The sequence below is a fragment of the Colletes latitarsis genome, chromosome 8 (genome assembly GCF_051014445.1).
Source record: "Colletes latitarsis isolate SP2378_abdomen chromosome 8, iyColLati1, whole genome shotgun sequence".
In the NCBI taxonomy this organism is placed as follows: Eukaryota; Metazoa; Arthropoda; class Insecta; order Hymenoptera; family Colletidae; genus Colletes; species Colletes latitarsis.
In genome coordinates, this window is record NC_135141.1 from 16,190,912 (window position 1) to 16,203,747 (window position 12,836).

Consider the following 12,836-nt stretch of genomic DNA (forward strand, 5'->3'; position numbering starts at 1 on the left):
GTTATAATATCCATGTGAATAATTCTTGCATTATTTCAAGAAATAGATCAAACAACGCCCGACTCTTCGTTTCTATTGTAAAACCGAGGGGTGAAAGATTTGTAAACCCAGCCCGACGTTTGAGCTGTGTATCCGTTTTAAGTCGATTCCTGTTCCAAGCTTTCGAACTCGGAACGGTTATCGTAGTATCAGGACGGTGTGCCGCCAACGGCAACCTGTCACACGCTCGACAATGGCGTCCTGCCGACGCCGGTAGTCAGCCGGTACGCGGGCGCCGTGGCGCCAGTGTCGCTTATCCCTTCCCTCTTGATTTCATCCGCCCAGGCGGTCTTCTCTCGAAACCACGTCCTCCCTGGGTGTGGTTCGAAACCGCGTCCGAAGATCGTGTACGATTTTAAAGTCGTGTGTTTCGTGTCTTGTTCGAATAAATTCAAACGTGTCCGCCTCGAACGTGGTGACGAACGTGTACGCCGATTCGCTGGCGCGTGCCCTTACCGAGAGGGTAACGTGCAACAGACGAAGAGAGAGAGTAGGGTAGAGTACTAGCGTCAGAGCGAGACACAGCGAGAGAGAGGAGAGGGTGAAAGCACGAGAGAGACAGACGAGTGGGGCGAGCCACGACTGTTCATCGATTCTTTGCTTCGACGGTTCTGTGAACGCGGCATGAAAAGAGAACTCGCACCAATGGGCGCGTTTCACCGGTCCTCGTACGTGTGTATACGTGTGGACCTACCGTGGTAGAGAAGTGCTCCTCTTTTCGGCTTTCTGACGGAACATCTTCGCGGGAATTTCCGGCGTTCCATCGACGGCGCGATCTGGCGGTAGAAGTCGGGTTCAGAGAGGTTGCTCTTCGCCCCTCCGTACGAACGTTCCACGCAGAGAGGTTATGTTCGCTCGAGATCCATGACGCTCTGACAAGAGTGCAAGACGGACGGAGCGTGTAAGTGTTGGCTTTTCGTTACTCCCTTCGATTCGTTCAAATTCTCTCGCGTGTGCTCCGCCAAAGCTGTCGGGCATTCTACGTTGCGATATTAATCCAAATATTTCGGGAGTTGGTTAAAATGGTTCGTTCGATTGGTTTTTGTTAGAAACCCTCGAGGCAGAGGATATTATCAGTTTCCGAGGGTGACGGGGTTTTTAGTATCGGGACACCCGGTATTATACTCGGTTTCGTGATTGCTCATGCGCCGAGCGATTCTGTTGGTTCCGGAAAATGAGAACACCTTGCGTTAGATCGACAACCCTCGGATTCCCCGGGTTGTGAGACCTTTTGGAGGTGAAGGACGCTCGTTGCCACCGAATTCCGATGCAGGCTGAAAAATTAACCGATTGGGAAGAAGCTACTCACTCGGTAGAGTGAACAGCGTGTTCCCATAAGTTGATAACAAATTGTGAAAAATATGTTGTTCAATATCGAAAGGAAGATGGTGAGTTCGGTTTTCTCAGAGCGTCGGACGACTACGTTCGTTGAATAAGTTTCCGGAAACTTCATAGATTAACCGTGGTTTGGACGCAGTCGTTAGTTAAAAATAGCTGGCAAACGTTTAGCACGATATTCTCGTGCACACATTTCGAACACATTTTTTTCTCTTTTTGTAGAGTAAGCCGAGTGAATTTGGAAGTTCAGAATAGATAGGCAAGGGTTAATATTGGTAGAAACTGAAAGCAATATGCTATTTGATTTTATCCAGCAATGAATGATTAATGACACTCTAGTACTGTATAAACGAAAAAATATGTTCTCCGTGATACGAATGTGCCAAGGTGGATGAAAATAGAACTGTAAAAACGAGTTAGCTGTACTAGTAATTATAGCATTTTTACAAAATGTTAATAATGTTACTAGTTCTTTACCCAAAGAACGAATGCTCATAAAAATTAATATACATCAACCAGTATATTATTGTTGATTTATCGAGTATTCTACATTCGTTGCTTGCAATTTAAATCTATAAAATTTCTCGTTTTATTGTAGCGCAGTTTGTGGCTGTACCAAATCAATCAAACGCTTAAAAATAGAGGTGTAGATTGCGGCCATTGTCAAATATTTAACTCGGAGAGAAATCTGCATGGCTCATTTTTCGAGCAGGTTACGTTTGAATCCCTATTCCTGCGGAAGCGAAAACTGTACACAAGAACCGGAACATTTAAGCAAATAATTGTTCTGAATTTGTTATTAGGGGTGGCAACGGTCTCGCTAGGAGGTGTCGAAGCTGGCGCGAGGGGCGGGAGAGTCAGCGGTGGCCTGGCTCTGGTTCCGGTGGTAGCGGCGGAAACGGAAGCCGCGACAGCAGCAGATCAGAGAGGACTGGGAAAGGCCGTTGGAACTTGCTGGAGGTGGAGATTCGATCTTCCTCTTCTCGTTTTTCTTCCTCTTATTCCCGTTCCCGGTGGTGGAAAGCTCGAGAACCTCCGTTGGCCACCGGAAGAAGCGTCGGCGGCGTGACACTGGGCCCCGACCACCTTCGTGTGAGAAGGCAAGCGAAATAAGGAGCCACTCATCCCTCAAGAACTACGTTTTAAGCTTCGTTGGGAGTGCATCGTTTCCTTCTCCACCTCCTGCTTCTCACGAGACACCCTTTTCACCCTTAACCGGGTGCTCACACGATTGGCGTATCGCTAGACAGGCATCATGAGCGAGCTCGAAAACCTTCGTCAGGAGGCGGACGCGTTGAAGAATGCCATACGAGTAAGTTGGCCTTCCTTATTCCGTAAAAGAAGTTGATTGTTGCTATATACTTTGTTGGATGTTCAAGCTATTTTCAGCTATTTTCAGCATTTACAATACGTCGACAATGCTGAAAACAATTAGGGGATCACTTGATAATTTGAAAGAACGAACCAAGCACCAGGGATGAATGAAACACCATTGAATATATGTAACTTGTAGCGAAGCTTTTAATGTTTTGTACGATAATGTTGCGTTGATCGAGTGATCCTTTAATTCTCTGGAGCGTGCGTTACAAAAATGAATTTGAGAGAGTCAGATCCAAACGAATATACAGGGTGTCTCAGCATCGATGGTACAACTAGCGGTGTGGTGATTCTACATGAAAAAAAACAAATAAAAAATAAAATATAACTATGGGATTAGATGGATGGATCGTGATACAAATAGCACTAATACCATTACTAGCAACATGATGTGCTGTGTTACCTTTGCTCATGAATTTAGAGTGGATTTAAATGAAAATAGGGCATGTAATTTAATCAAAAATTGTTGAAAATTGTCTATTTTGCTGCATAGGCAACTGTACTCTCTGAATTAGATTTGTAGAAGATATTCTGTGTCTCTAATTCTTCAAGTGCCAAATGATTCTTATTTTCAATTGAAGGCTTAAAATATTCTTCTTATACTCTTTTATTTTAACGTAATCCCATAAGATAATAACATATTAAGACAATAAATAAAATTGTGATACGTGCTGAGGGGATCGTGTCAATACGAGTGTGTAAAAATGCAAAAAACATAGTTAAATGCGCGCGACCTCGTGAAATATTCAGAGTTCGTTTTCTCGACAACGAAACCTCAAATAAAAATATGTTATTGTTATTGTTTATTTTCAATTTGTTTTTTCATGTAGAATCACCCCCTCTCCGGTTGTACCACCGACGCTGAGACACCCTGTATAATATTTTCCTTGAACGTTTAACGCGTTGACTGCTAAACAAATACCGGTGAAATCTTCTACGAGGCCAAAATTTTATTTTTAAACGGTTGGAGACTATATAACTAAAAATCTGCCGTAGTACTTATTTCTGTTACCTCGTCATAACTTGATGAGCCCTATCTAGATATAGTTTTTTAAATACCTCATTTTGAGACTTGACGTTTTTAGCTTCTTAGTGAAAAGTATCGATAACATGGCATTTAATATGTTGAAGCGATAAAGTTGTTCGATCAGGTGATTTCTTATCGTCTATAGTAGTTTAATTTATAAAATGAGGTTTTGGGAGTTTTCTTAGTTTTCTGAGCCACGCAACTGCCTTGTATTTATTGTGGAGCGGGCTTTCATATCGCGGCAGTTTCCTGTCAACGAATTATCTCTAAACCATAAGCGATAGTGACTTCTGATAGCATTAAGCAGTGATTCATTCGATTTTAATCTCCAGCATTTTTGCACGATTTCGGAATCACATCGATTTTCTAATAATTTCGTTCACTCATTGTTACCAGACACGGTGGTCCGTTGCTGAAAATCGGCCGACAGTTTCACACATTCTCCATGTTTGCTGGCAATCTATGCAACATCGAGGACAAAGCAACAGTTCTCCATGCAACAGCGGTGTATTGTCTTAAAAGAAAAAAGTCTAGGGCGTCTCTCGGCTCGAAGTGCACTTGGCATTAAACAACCGACCCCTATTCTCCTCCTAACGAGTCAGCGATTTTTTATTTTCCACCGTGCTCGACCCTAAGGGGTTTCAATAAAATCGTAAACATTATTTAAAAAAAATTAATTTTGGCACATATTTTTTGCTGGTACTTTTCAATTCTTTTCAACGCAATTTTCGTATCCATCTCACTGATGTCGGTTTTATTTATTCGAAATTCTTATTCTCTTACTTACATCATATTATACTTGTTACACGTGTGTGATGTGTTGGTCGGGTATGTTCATTTCTTCGAACTCTTAAAATCAATATTCGCTATCACGACAGAATCCCTTTATAAATAGTATTATGAGATCGTCTGCTCTACCCCCTTAAAATCTCCTTAAAATTGGGCCGCGTGGCACTTATCCTATTCAAGCATGTATGATCCGAACAATGCTATTCCTTTATACTTCGTTCAAAAGAGTAATTCGCGCTAGAACTTTCATCCCCATATATTAACCATAAAACTGTTTTTAAAACCGGCAATTTTCGATCAATTTGTTTTATCACTGTCGTCATAGTCATCAGCCGGCTATTGTCGAGCATGGCGGTTAGGATTTAGCGCGAATTAGAAGTTCTTGCTGGTGGAATATCCTCATCGATGGCAATCGGTGGGTTCCCTGTATGGTGGAAACGTAGAAGCCAGAGGTGGTAGTGGTGTGGTGTGTGGTGGTGGTAGGGCGCGGCATAACCGTCGCTTCTCTCTGATCAATACGCCACCATTCCTCTCTCTCTCGCGCGCGCTTTCTGTCTTGTTTCTTCTCTCCGCATGTTTCGCTCTTTCTCCCTTTTTCTAGCGTGCGTGAAGTTACACGCATCGTCAGGCGTGCACGGTAATATGCGGCTGCGATAAATAGAATGAACGTTTTTAACATCTCGCGACAATATTTCAACGATTCGCGCGTTTCTCCTATTTATTGGCATTTACTTTCCAATTCGATACGATGAAACGCAACCTCGTAGAAAAATAGTCATAAGCATTCTGCTGGAAACGTTCGTTTCTCGTATCGATGAGAAACACTGTCAATTCAGTCTCTTCAAGCAGATTGTAAACGCAATCTACGAACACGCTTGTTGCATTCTGTGTTACTTCGAAAGGTCGATCCAAAGTACCATTGACTCTCTAAAATTCGTTTTCTCCAGGTCATGAATTTCTTTATTGAATCCCAGTAATTTATGGAATTTTCGACATTTTGCTTGTTTCATTGACGTAACTCGTTCGAATACGACATTTGACCTTTCGTCGGCTAAATTTGTGCACGCGCACCATGTGCTTGAGCGAAATTTTCACGTGAAACTCATTAACCAACTCAATTGGTGTACACCTAAAAAATAACATGCCGATGTTAGTAGCATCTGGACTGCACCGTCATTCTCATTGCAAAAGTACATGACAACTAAGCTTTTCCTATTTTATGAAATTCGGTTATTTGATTAATTTGTTCTTTTTTCTGTTAATGCAGGATGCCAGAAAAGCAGCATGCGACACGACGTTGGTCCAGGCCACGTCGGGCATGGAGCCTATTGGCCGGATACAGATGCGGACGAGACGCACGCTTCGTGGTCACTTAGCCAAGATTTATGCGATGCACTGGGGCAGTGACTCAAGGTAACTTGACCTATGAGACCCGATTTCAATAGAAACTTCACTAGCCAGAACTTTAAATAAAGACATCGTTTTTATTTTGTTTGATTTATAGAAATTTAGTATCAGCGTCGCAAGATGGAAAACTGATAGTTTGGGACAGTTACACCACTAACAAAGTTCATGCGATTCCCTTACGCTCGTCATGGGTAATGACCTGCGCGTACGCACCATCGGGTAGTTATGTGGCTTGCGGTGGGCTAGATAACATTTGCTCTATCTATAGTCTTAAAACTAGAGAAGGAAATGTAAGAGTTAGCAGAGAACTCCCAGGTCACTCTGGATACTTATCCTGCTGCCGATTCTATGATGACAACCAGATTGTCACTAGTTCCGGCGACATGACTTGGTAAGAACCATTTTTCATATCTCCATCGAGTAAAAAGTTACTACTTACAATTCCTATTATCTACATAGAAATTTGACTAGGCATTAAAACAACGAGAACAATTTTATTCAGTTTAGGGAATTTCTCTGCAACGTAGTAACAAAGGTTACAGTGAATGTATGAGAAAAGTATACTCCGAGTATTCACCCTTTCCCTCGGTTCCCACGGGTATTCCTTCTCCTATCGGTAATTATGTCGCTCGGAAAAATGTTTGAACCGCGTCGCAATGGCATATTTTTTGTTTTCAATCAGTGCCCTGTGGGACATAGAAACTGGTCAACAGTGTACCTCCTTCATCGGGCACACGGGCGATGTAATGTCTCTTTCGTTGGCACCAGACACGCGTACATTCGTATCTGGCGCGTGTGACGCTAGTGCAAAACTCTGGGACATTCGCGAGGGATCTTGTAAACAAACCTTCCCAGGCCATGAGAGCGATATAAACGCTGTTACGGTAAGAGCTTGACTTTTTTAATATCGAGCTTCTCGTCACGTTCAATATTTTGGTTGTTACCTTTGACCCAGGCGACAAGAGAATACACCCTTCGTGCTGGAAGATAAATTTTTTAAATTCGACACAATGTTCAATGTGAAACATTTTATCATGTGTAGTTCTTCCCGAATGGATACGCTTTCGCGACGGGTTCGGATGACGCTACTTGCAGACTCTTCGACATTAGGGCGGATCAAGAACTGGCGATGTACAGCCACGACAATATTATCTGCGGTATCACGAGTGTAGCGTTCAGCAAGAGCGGTAGATTATTATTGGCCGGATATGACGACTTCAATTGCAACGTTTGGGATTCTATGAAAGCCGAACGAGCTGGTGCGTTTTTGCTTCGATTGATAAAATACATTTCAGGAGAGAAGAGAAATTTTCTTTCAAGCCCTTCTCTCTCTGTTCATTTTTCTGTTATTGGATTTTTCGTTAACTTCTTACCGTGTCTCTGAAATTGCACTCTTGCAGAATGATGCTCTTCTTTCCTTTTTCTCTAATGTTTACAGAAATTTGATTATCTTCGTATTACCTTATTTATATGTATACGGCACTTTGCATTCCAGGCACAACCTGCACCGATTCGATGTGTCGAGATATAGATCTTTGCGAAGTGTTTCGTTTTTATTTTGTAGGAATCCTTGCTGGCCACGATAATCGCGTGTCTTGCCTGGGCGTTACGGAGGATGGTATGGCGATAGCGACGGGCTCCTGGGACTCGTTCCTGCGTATTTGGAACTAACTTGGGGTTCATCCCAATACGTTCCTCCAAAGAACCAACTGCAGCCAATCAGCATACAGTATAAGCATTAAGTACCACCACTTGACCACCGAAGTCGGCGTGCCCGTATCCTCGATGGAGTCGAACTACTCGCCAGGTTCACCAGAGTTGACGTTGATCAGAAAGTTTCAACATCCGATAGACAGCAGCAACAGCAAGAAGAAAAGCAGTAAGAAAGGCGATAGCGTCGGCAGCAGCAGCAGCAGCAGCAGCACCGAATTTAAAAACGTTTTGGGTTGTGGTGGTAAAAAAGACTACCGGAGGCGCGTCGTCGATTTGAGCTGGCGACGTGGCAAAGTCGGCGATAAAATCACTCGCGAATATCAACGCTTCTAGTATGAATATCGTACATTTGACACTCGAACGTATATAACGATGATTGAGAAAGAAGCATGGCGAAAGGAAGATCGACAGAACGGAGAGGAGCACCAAGGCTGACAGCCAAATCTCTCTGGTGTCGTGTACACGCTTCCTTTTTCTCCTCCCCTTTCTCAAGAATCACTCGGCGAACCTCCGAAGAGCACGTGCTGTTTCACACCTTGATAGCTTCTCCTCGAAGACCTTTTCCTGCCTCGAGGGTCGAGACAAGAAATCGATGATGGCACCGCCGCGGGTCGGGTGTCGTTGGAAGCGTTTTATTCGAACAAAAGGTTCCGAGCGTTCACTGCCGATGAAGCGCCGACATGGCTGCTCCGGCGGTAGATTTTATGTTCTTTTCGACACGCACGAAGCAAGTCGTACCAAGTCACACGATGAAGGAACGAAAACAGTCGCTCGTGCACTGCACAAAAGCAAACGCGATCATGAAAACTATATATACATATACGTATGTCGACGACGAGCAGCCAAGGTTACGATAATCTCGCATATTGCATTCAACCTACACGCACACCGTACGCACGTGTATTAATACGTACATAGGAAACTACATACATACATTTGCACAGAAACGCGAAGTATCGTAAACAAAAGGCATCTGCCATTAAGTATACAGAGTTGGTCATCCACGAGCCCCGACGTATAAGTCACTATTTCTTGATCACGTTAAATTTTTCTTTTTGCTATTTCTTTTGTCTTATTCTTTAAATTTCGATCTCTTTCGTAAATCTCATCCTCTTTTGAGGGGCTAAGTCAGACGTAAATTAAAGAACAGAAACGGAGGATAAAGGATTGGCGAAGATTGCATCGTTTCTTGTATCTGTATCCGCCGAGTTTGCATTAATACCTTTGATTAATTTTTATAGATGTATCATTATTTATTTTGTATAGACCTCTGCTATATAGACCACCCTATACGTTCTTGTTTTCTTCTTTTGTTTTGAAAAGTTGAGTGAATGTTCGAGTTAAGAAATATTGTTCGAGAGTGAACGAGTTCGGATGTGCAAGAATGAGCGAAAGATCTCGAAGGCGTGGCCCATTGCCAATCAAAATGAGAATCCAAACGAGAGAGACAAAAACAAATAATGATGATACTCCTAAGTTGTTCCTCCGGTCGATTGTTACACACCTTTCGTCGTAATTTGGATCGTCATGCATGAAAGGACACATCGTTGAAAAGAAAATGTCGCGATAAGGCCAGTTGAAACGGAGATATCCTAAATTCTATGTACTTCGCCTCGTCGTGAGTCTACGTACACACGCGAGGGACCAGCATAAAGTACGAAGAGAAGGGAATATTTAATGTAACGTGTAATCGTTTAGTTTGTAGCCTCTATTCCCTATTCCTCTATATAGAAACAGCGAGACCGAGAAGAGTTCCTCTTATACTCTCGCCAAAGCAGAGTCCCAGATCTTTCTCCAGTATCGGTCCAACACCGAAGAGTCCTCGAACCTGCGAGGAAGGCACGTGTTCTCGACGAAAATGTCGTCCCAGAAGTTCCTTTGAAATAGGACCCAAAGAATAACGAATCGAAGCTATGGACCGCGAGACTAAACTCTCTCTCTCTCACCCTCGTCGTATTCTTCTCTTCTTTTCTGTCTTTAGCTCCTCTCCTTAGAAGTTTTATTTTTTCGCCGATTCTTTCGTACGATTGTGTTTTTACTTGTACCGTCGACTTTCCTCGTTCATCTATCTTTACTCCCTCGTCATCCCCCTTTTCACCTTCTCTGTCCCCTTTCTGTCGAAACAAAAAAATAGGTGTTTAAACTGTGTATGCATTTAAAGTAATAATATTAATGATAATGTTTAATATTAATATTAATGATGATTGTAATTTATAATTATTAATATTTAATATATAAGTATCTAAGGAGATAGCGATGGATCCACTTGTTCAGTACCGTAGACTTATGGCCCAATCGCTTTCCGGCGACCACGCTATCTCGCCATCTTTTTTTTTTCTTTTTTTTTAATTATTATTATTATTATTATTAATAAACTGTTCTTCGGTTTTCTAACAGTGTTGCTCTTTTTGTATATTTTATCGTATCGTATCGGTCTTTGATATTCGCGAAGTGAACAATACAAGGTTTTTATTTGGACGAGCGTTTATTACGCTCTTAGATAACTTTAAGTAAAACGTGTAAAATATTCTGGCTGTTGATTGTTGGAAAAAAGAGCTGAATCGCGAGCAAAGAGAAGCGTGGCTTTCGGAACGCGAATAGCAACAATTGTTTTCCTAACAGAACAAGTACGTAATCTGACTAAGAACCGTTAAGAGCAGAACCAAGAAATCTCTGACGAGAATCTAAAGACGTTAACTCTACTACATGTTACGAGATGAAGAGAAACTTCTCTCTCTTGAACAGTAACGTTTATAATCGGTTTTTTAATATAACTTTTTTCGACTAATCTCGCTTGTGTCACACGCCTCTGTATCTTCTAGCGACCAATTAGGCAAAAGAAAACGATCTTTTCTCTGCATCAACCAAAAAAAGAGAGCCTTCTTCCTTCGGACGTTACGATGATAAATTCGGCCCACCGTTTCAAAACAAGAACAATGAAAAGACATAGTGACCGCTAATCAATCTACGGAACATTAAGAGAGTTCAAGACGAAGGAAGAAGCATACTTTGGGGGAAATATGGAAATAGATTTGTGCTTTTTGTATTTCGCGACTCCGTGGCCTCTCGGAAGAGGCTTCCCGTTTTTGTATTTCGAAGCCTCGAGCCACAGAAGCAATATGGTTTCTTATTCTTTTTACGAATACAAGTATACATATGTATATGTGTGTGTATATATATACATGCATATACTGTCGACGAATAGCATGCAAAATTAACGATTTCTTAAGTCTCTAGTCATAGTAACGGCACGCGCAAGGGAATGCAAAAAATGGAAAATAGGAAGGAGAGACAGAAGTTTGTGAGCAGAACACATTGTCGTTCTTTTAAGTTTTTCCTTTCATTTGATTTTTATCGAAATAGTCTCCTCGTCCACGAACAAGAATGCGAGAACTGTTTTTAACCATTTAATTTGTCGAGTGCATGGGAACACACGTTTATTATCGAATCTATTGTGACGCATTAGCGGCGTTAAGTAAACGAAAGAATCAGTCTTTTAATTTTTTTTTTAATTTTTTTTTTTAATTTTTTTTAATTTTTTTTTTTTTTTTTTTTTTTTTTTATAAATCGTAAGAGCATAAAGGTGAATAAAAGTACTTGGAAAAATGAAACGTGGCGTTTTAGTTATTTTTTTACCGCTGCTCAGCTTTCGTTATCACCCCGACATCTTCTGAACGATACACTCGACTCCGCCTAATTTTTTCGGCTTCCGTCCGCGTTGATTTCCGTTCCGATCGGTCGGAGAGAGATCGAGGGAGTTCTCTTGGGTTCTATTTCAACGTGAAAATCGTTGGACGCGCGGCGTGAGACTAGAAACGAAGGGAAAGAAGGAAAGATGCCGACAAGAGTCACTTACGATGGACGACAAGAAGCCATCAGGAAAACTGCCTCTTTTGAGTTACGAGCGAATACAAAGTACGATACACATAATATACATGTAGTAAACGTGTGTCATATACACAAAGAGACGTATAAATAACGCGTTATATGCTGTTAAGCTGAACGCCAAGACGCGTCCAAGTAACACGGAGGACGATGAAAGTTGAAACGTAACTGCAAGAAGAGGATCGATATGTACGCCCGAAAACCAACAAAAGACAACCGAGAGACATACGAAATCACTGTTAAATGATAGATAGTTACAAGAATTTCATCACTTTTTTATATATAAAAGTATATATGTATATATACATATACATACATATAATGATAATAACAACAATAATAATGATAAATTATTATCGACGGTTAGACTAGCTCATTCGAGTATCATCTTTCGCGGTCGTTGCTTTCACAGGGTGCGAAGACGGCAATTCCCGTGTTTTTACTGTCCTTGTGAACGTAGAAACTATAGTCCGTGTTCTCCAGGAAAGCGTTAAATTTCTCATGAATTCGACGACAATGGTCCTTGGTCCTTGTCGCGATACGTTTTAAGTCTCGTGGGTGTTCCTGTCATCGTCATCGTCACTCATGCGACACGCCGTGGGAGGAAATCTTTTCCACGGATTGGAATAAAACGAAACGAGGGAAGGAAGAAGACATACCCTTGGGAGCAACAAAAGTACGACAGGTGCTACGTGGAGCGCTCCGAACTCGAAGAATAACACGCGGACAACGCAGCGTGGCCCGAGTTCCGAGGTAGTCCTTCGTCGCCACGACGAAAGCCGAATGAAAAGTTGGAAAGGAAGAGTGGAATATGGTCTCGAAACGATCCTTTGGAGGTCAGCACATTCCGGAGGCCATTCGCGCCATTAAGTAGCTAAACAAGTTAGAGAAAAAATGCGCGGCGCAGCGCGTTTGTTCCGAAACCGCCGTTAAGGATATCGTCGCCCGATGAATGTTTCTCCGTACACTTAGGTATCGCCCTAGCTGTATCTGTATATCGCCACGTGCTTTTTTCAGGGAAATCGTGCGTAGAAATCCATGAAATACGAAACACGAATCGACCAATACATTCGATCAGAGCGATCCACCGCGATGCTGGATGATTTCTATGCGAGACCGAGATCAGAATCACCGGAGACTATTATTCTTTATGTTCCCTTTTTTCCCTGCTGCGTGTACACGCGAACGTATCGAGGTGTCTGATTGTCACGAGAAACGTATACGGTGACACATCCCGCATTCTATCGATTCGATGATAGAA

The 12,836-nt window shown here is 42.1% G+C and overlaps 1 protein-coding gene across 2 annotated transcripts in view; it reads left to right on the forward strand.

Annotated features, from left to right (window-relative positions):
- Positions 1 to 11,219, forward strand: part of Gbeta13f (guanine nucleotide-binding protein subunit beta-1) — a 35,203-nt gene extending 23,984 nt beyond the window's left edge. Inside the window, exons 1-7 of one of the 2 annotated variants that reach the window (XM_076772082.1) lie at positions 374 to 940; positions 2,181 to 2,689; positions 5,838 to 5,983; positions 6,075 to 6,368; positions 6,660 to 6,861; positions 7,020 to 7,236; positions 7,542 to 11,219. In XM_076772082.1, coding sequence (XP_076628197.1) covers positions 2,633 to 2,689; positions 5,838 to 5,983; positions 6,075 to 6,368; positions 6,660 to 6,861; positions 7,020 to 7,236; positions 7,542 to 7,648 — 1,023 coding nt within the window. In that variant the 5' untranslated portion in view covers positions 374 to 940; positions 2,181 to 2,632 and the 3' untranslated portion in view covers positions 7,649 to 11,219. Of the gene's footprint in view, positions 1 to 373; positions 941 to 2,180; positions 2,690 to 5,837; positions 5,984 to 6,074; positions 6,369 to 6,659; positions 6,862 to 7,019; positions 7,237 to 7,541 lie in introns of those variants that run through there. The other variant, XM_076772081.1, reaches the window with a different exon arrangement.
- The last annotated feature ends 1,617 nt before the right edge of the window (positions 11,220 to 12,836 follow it).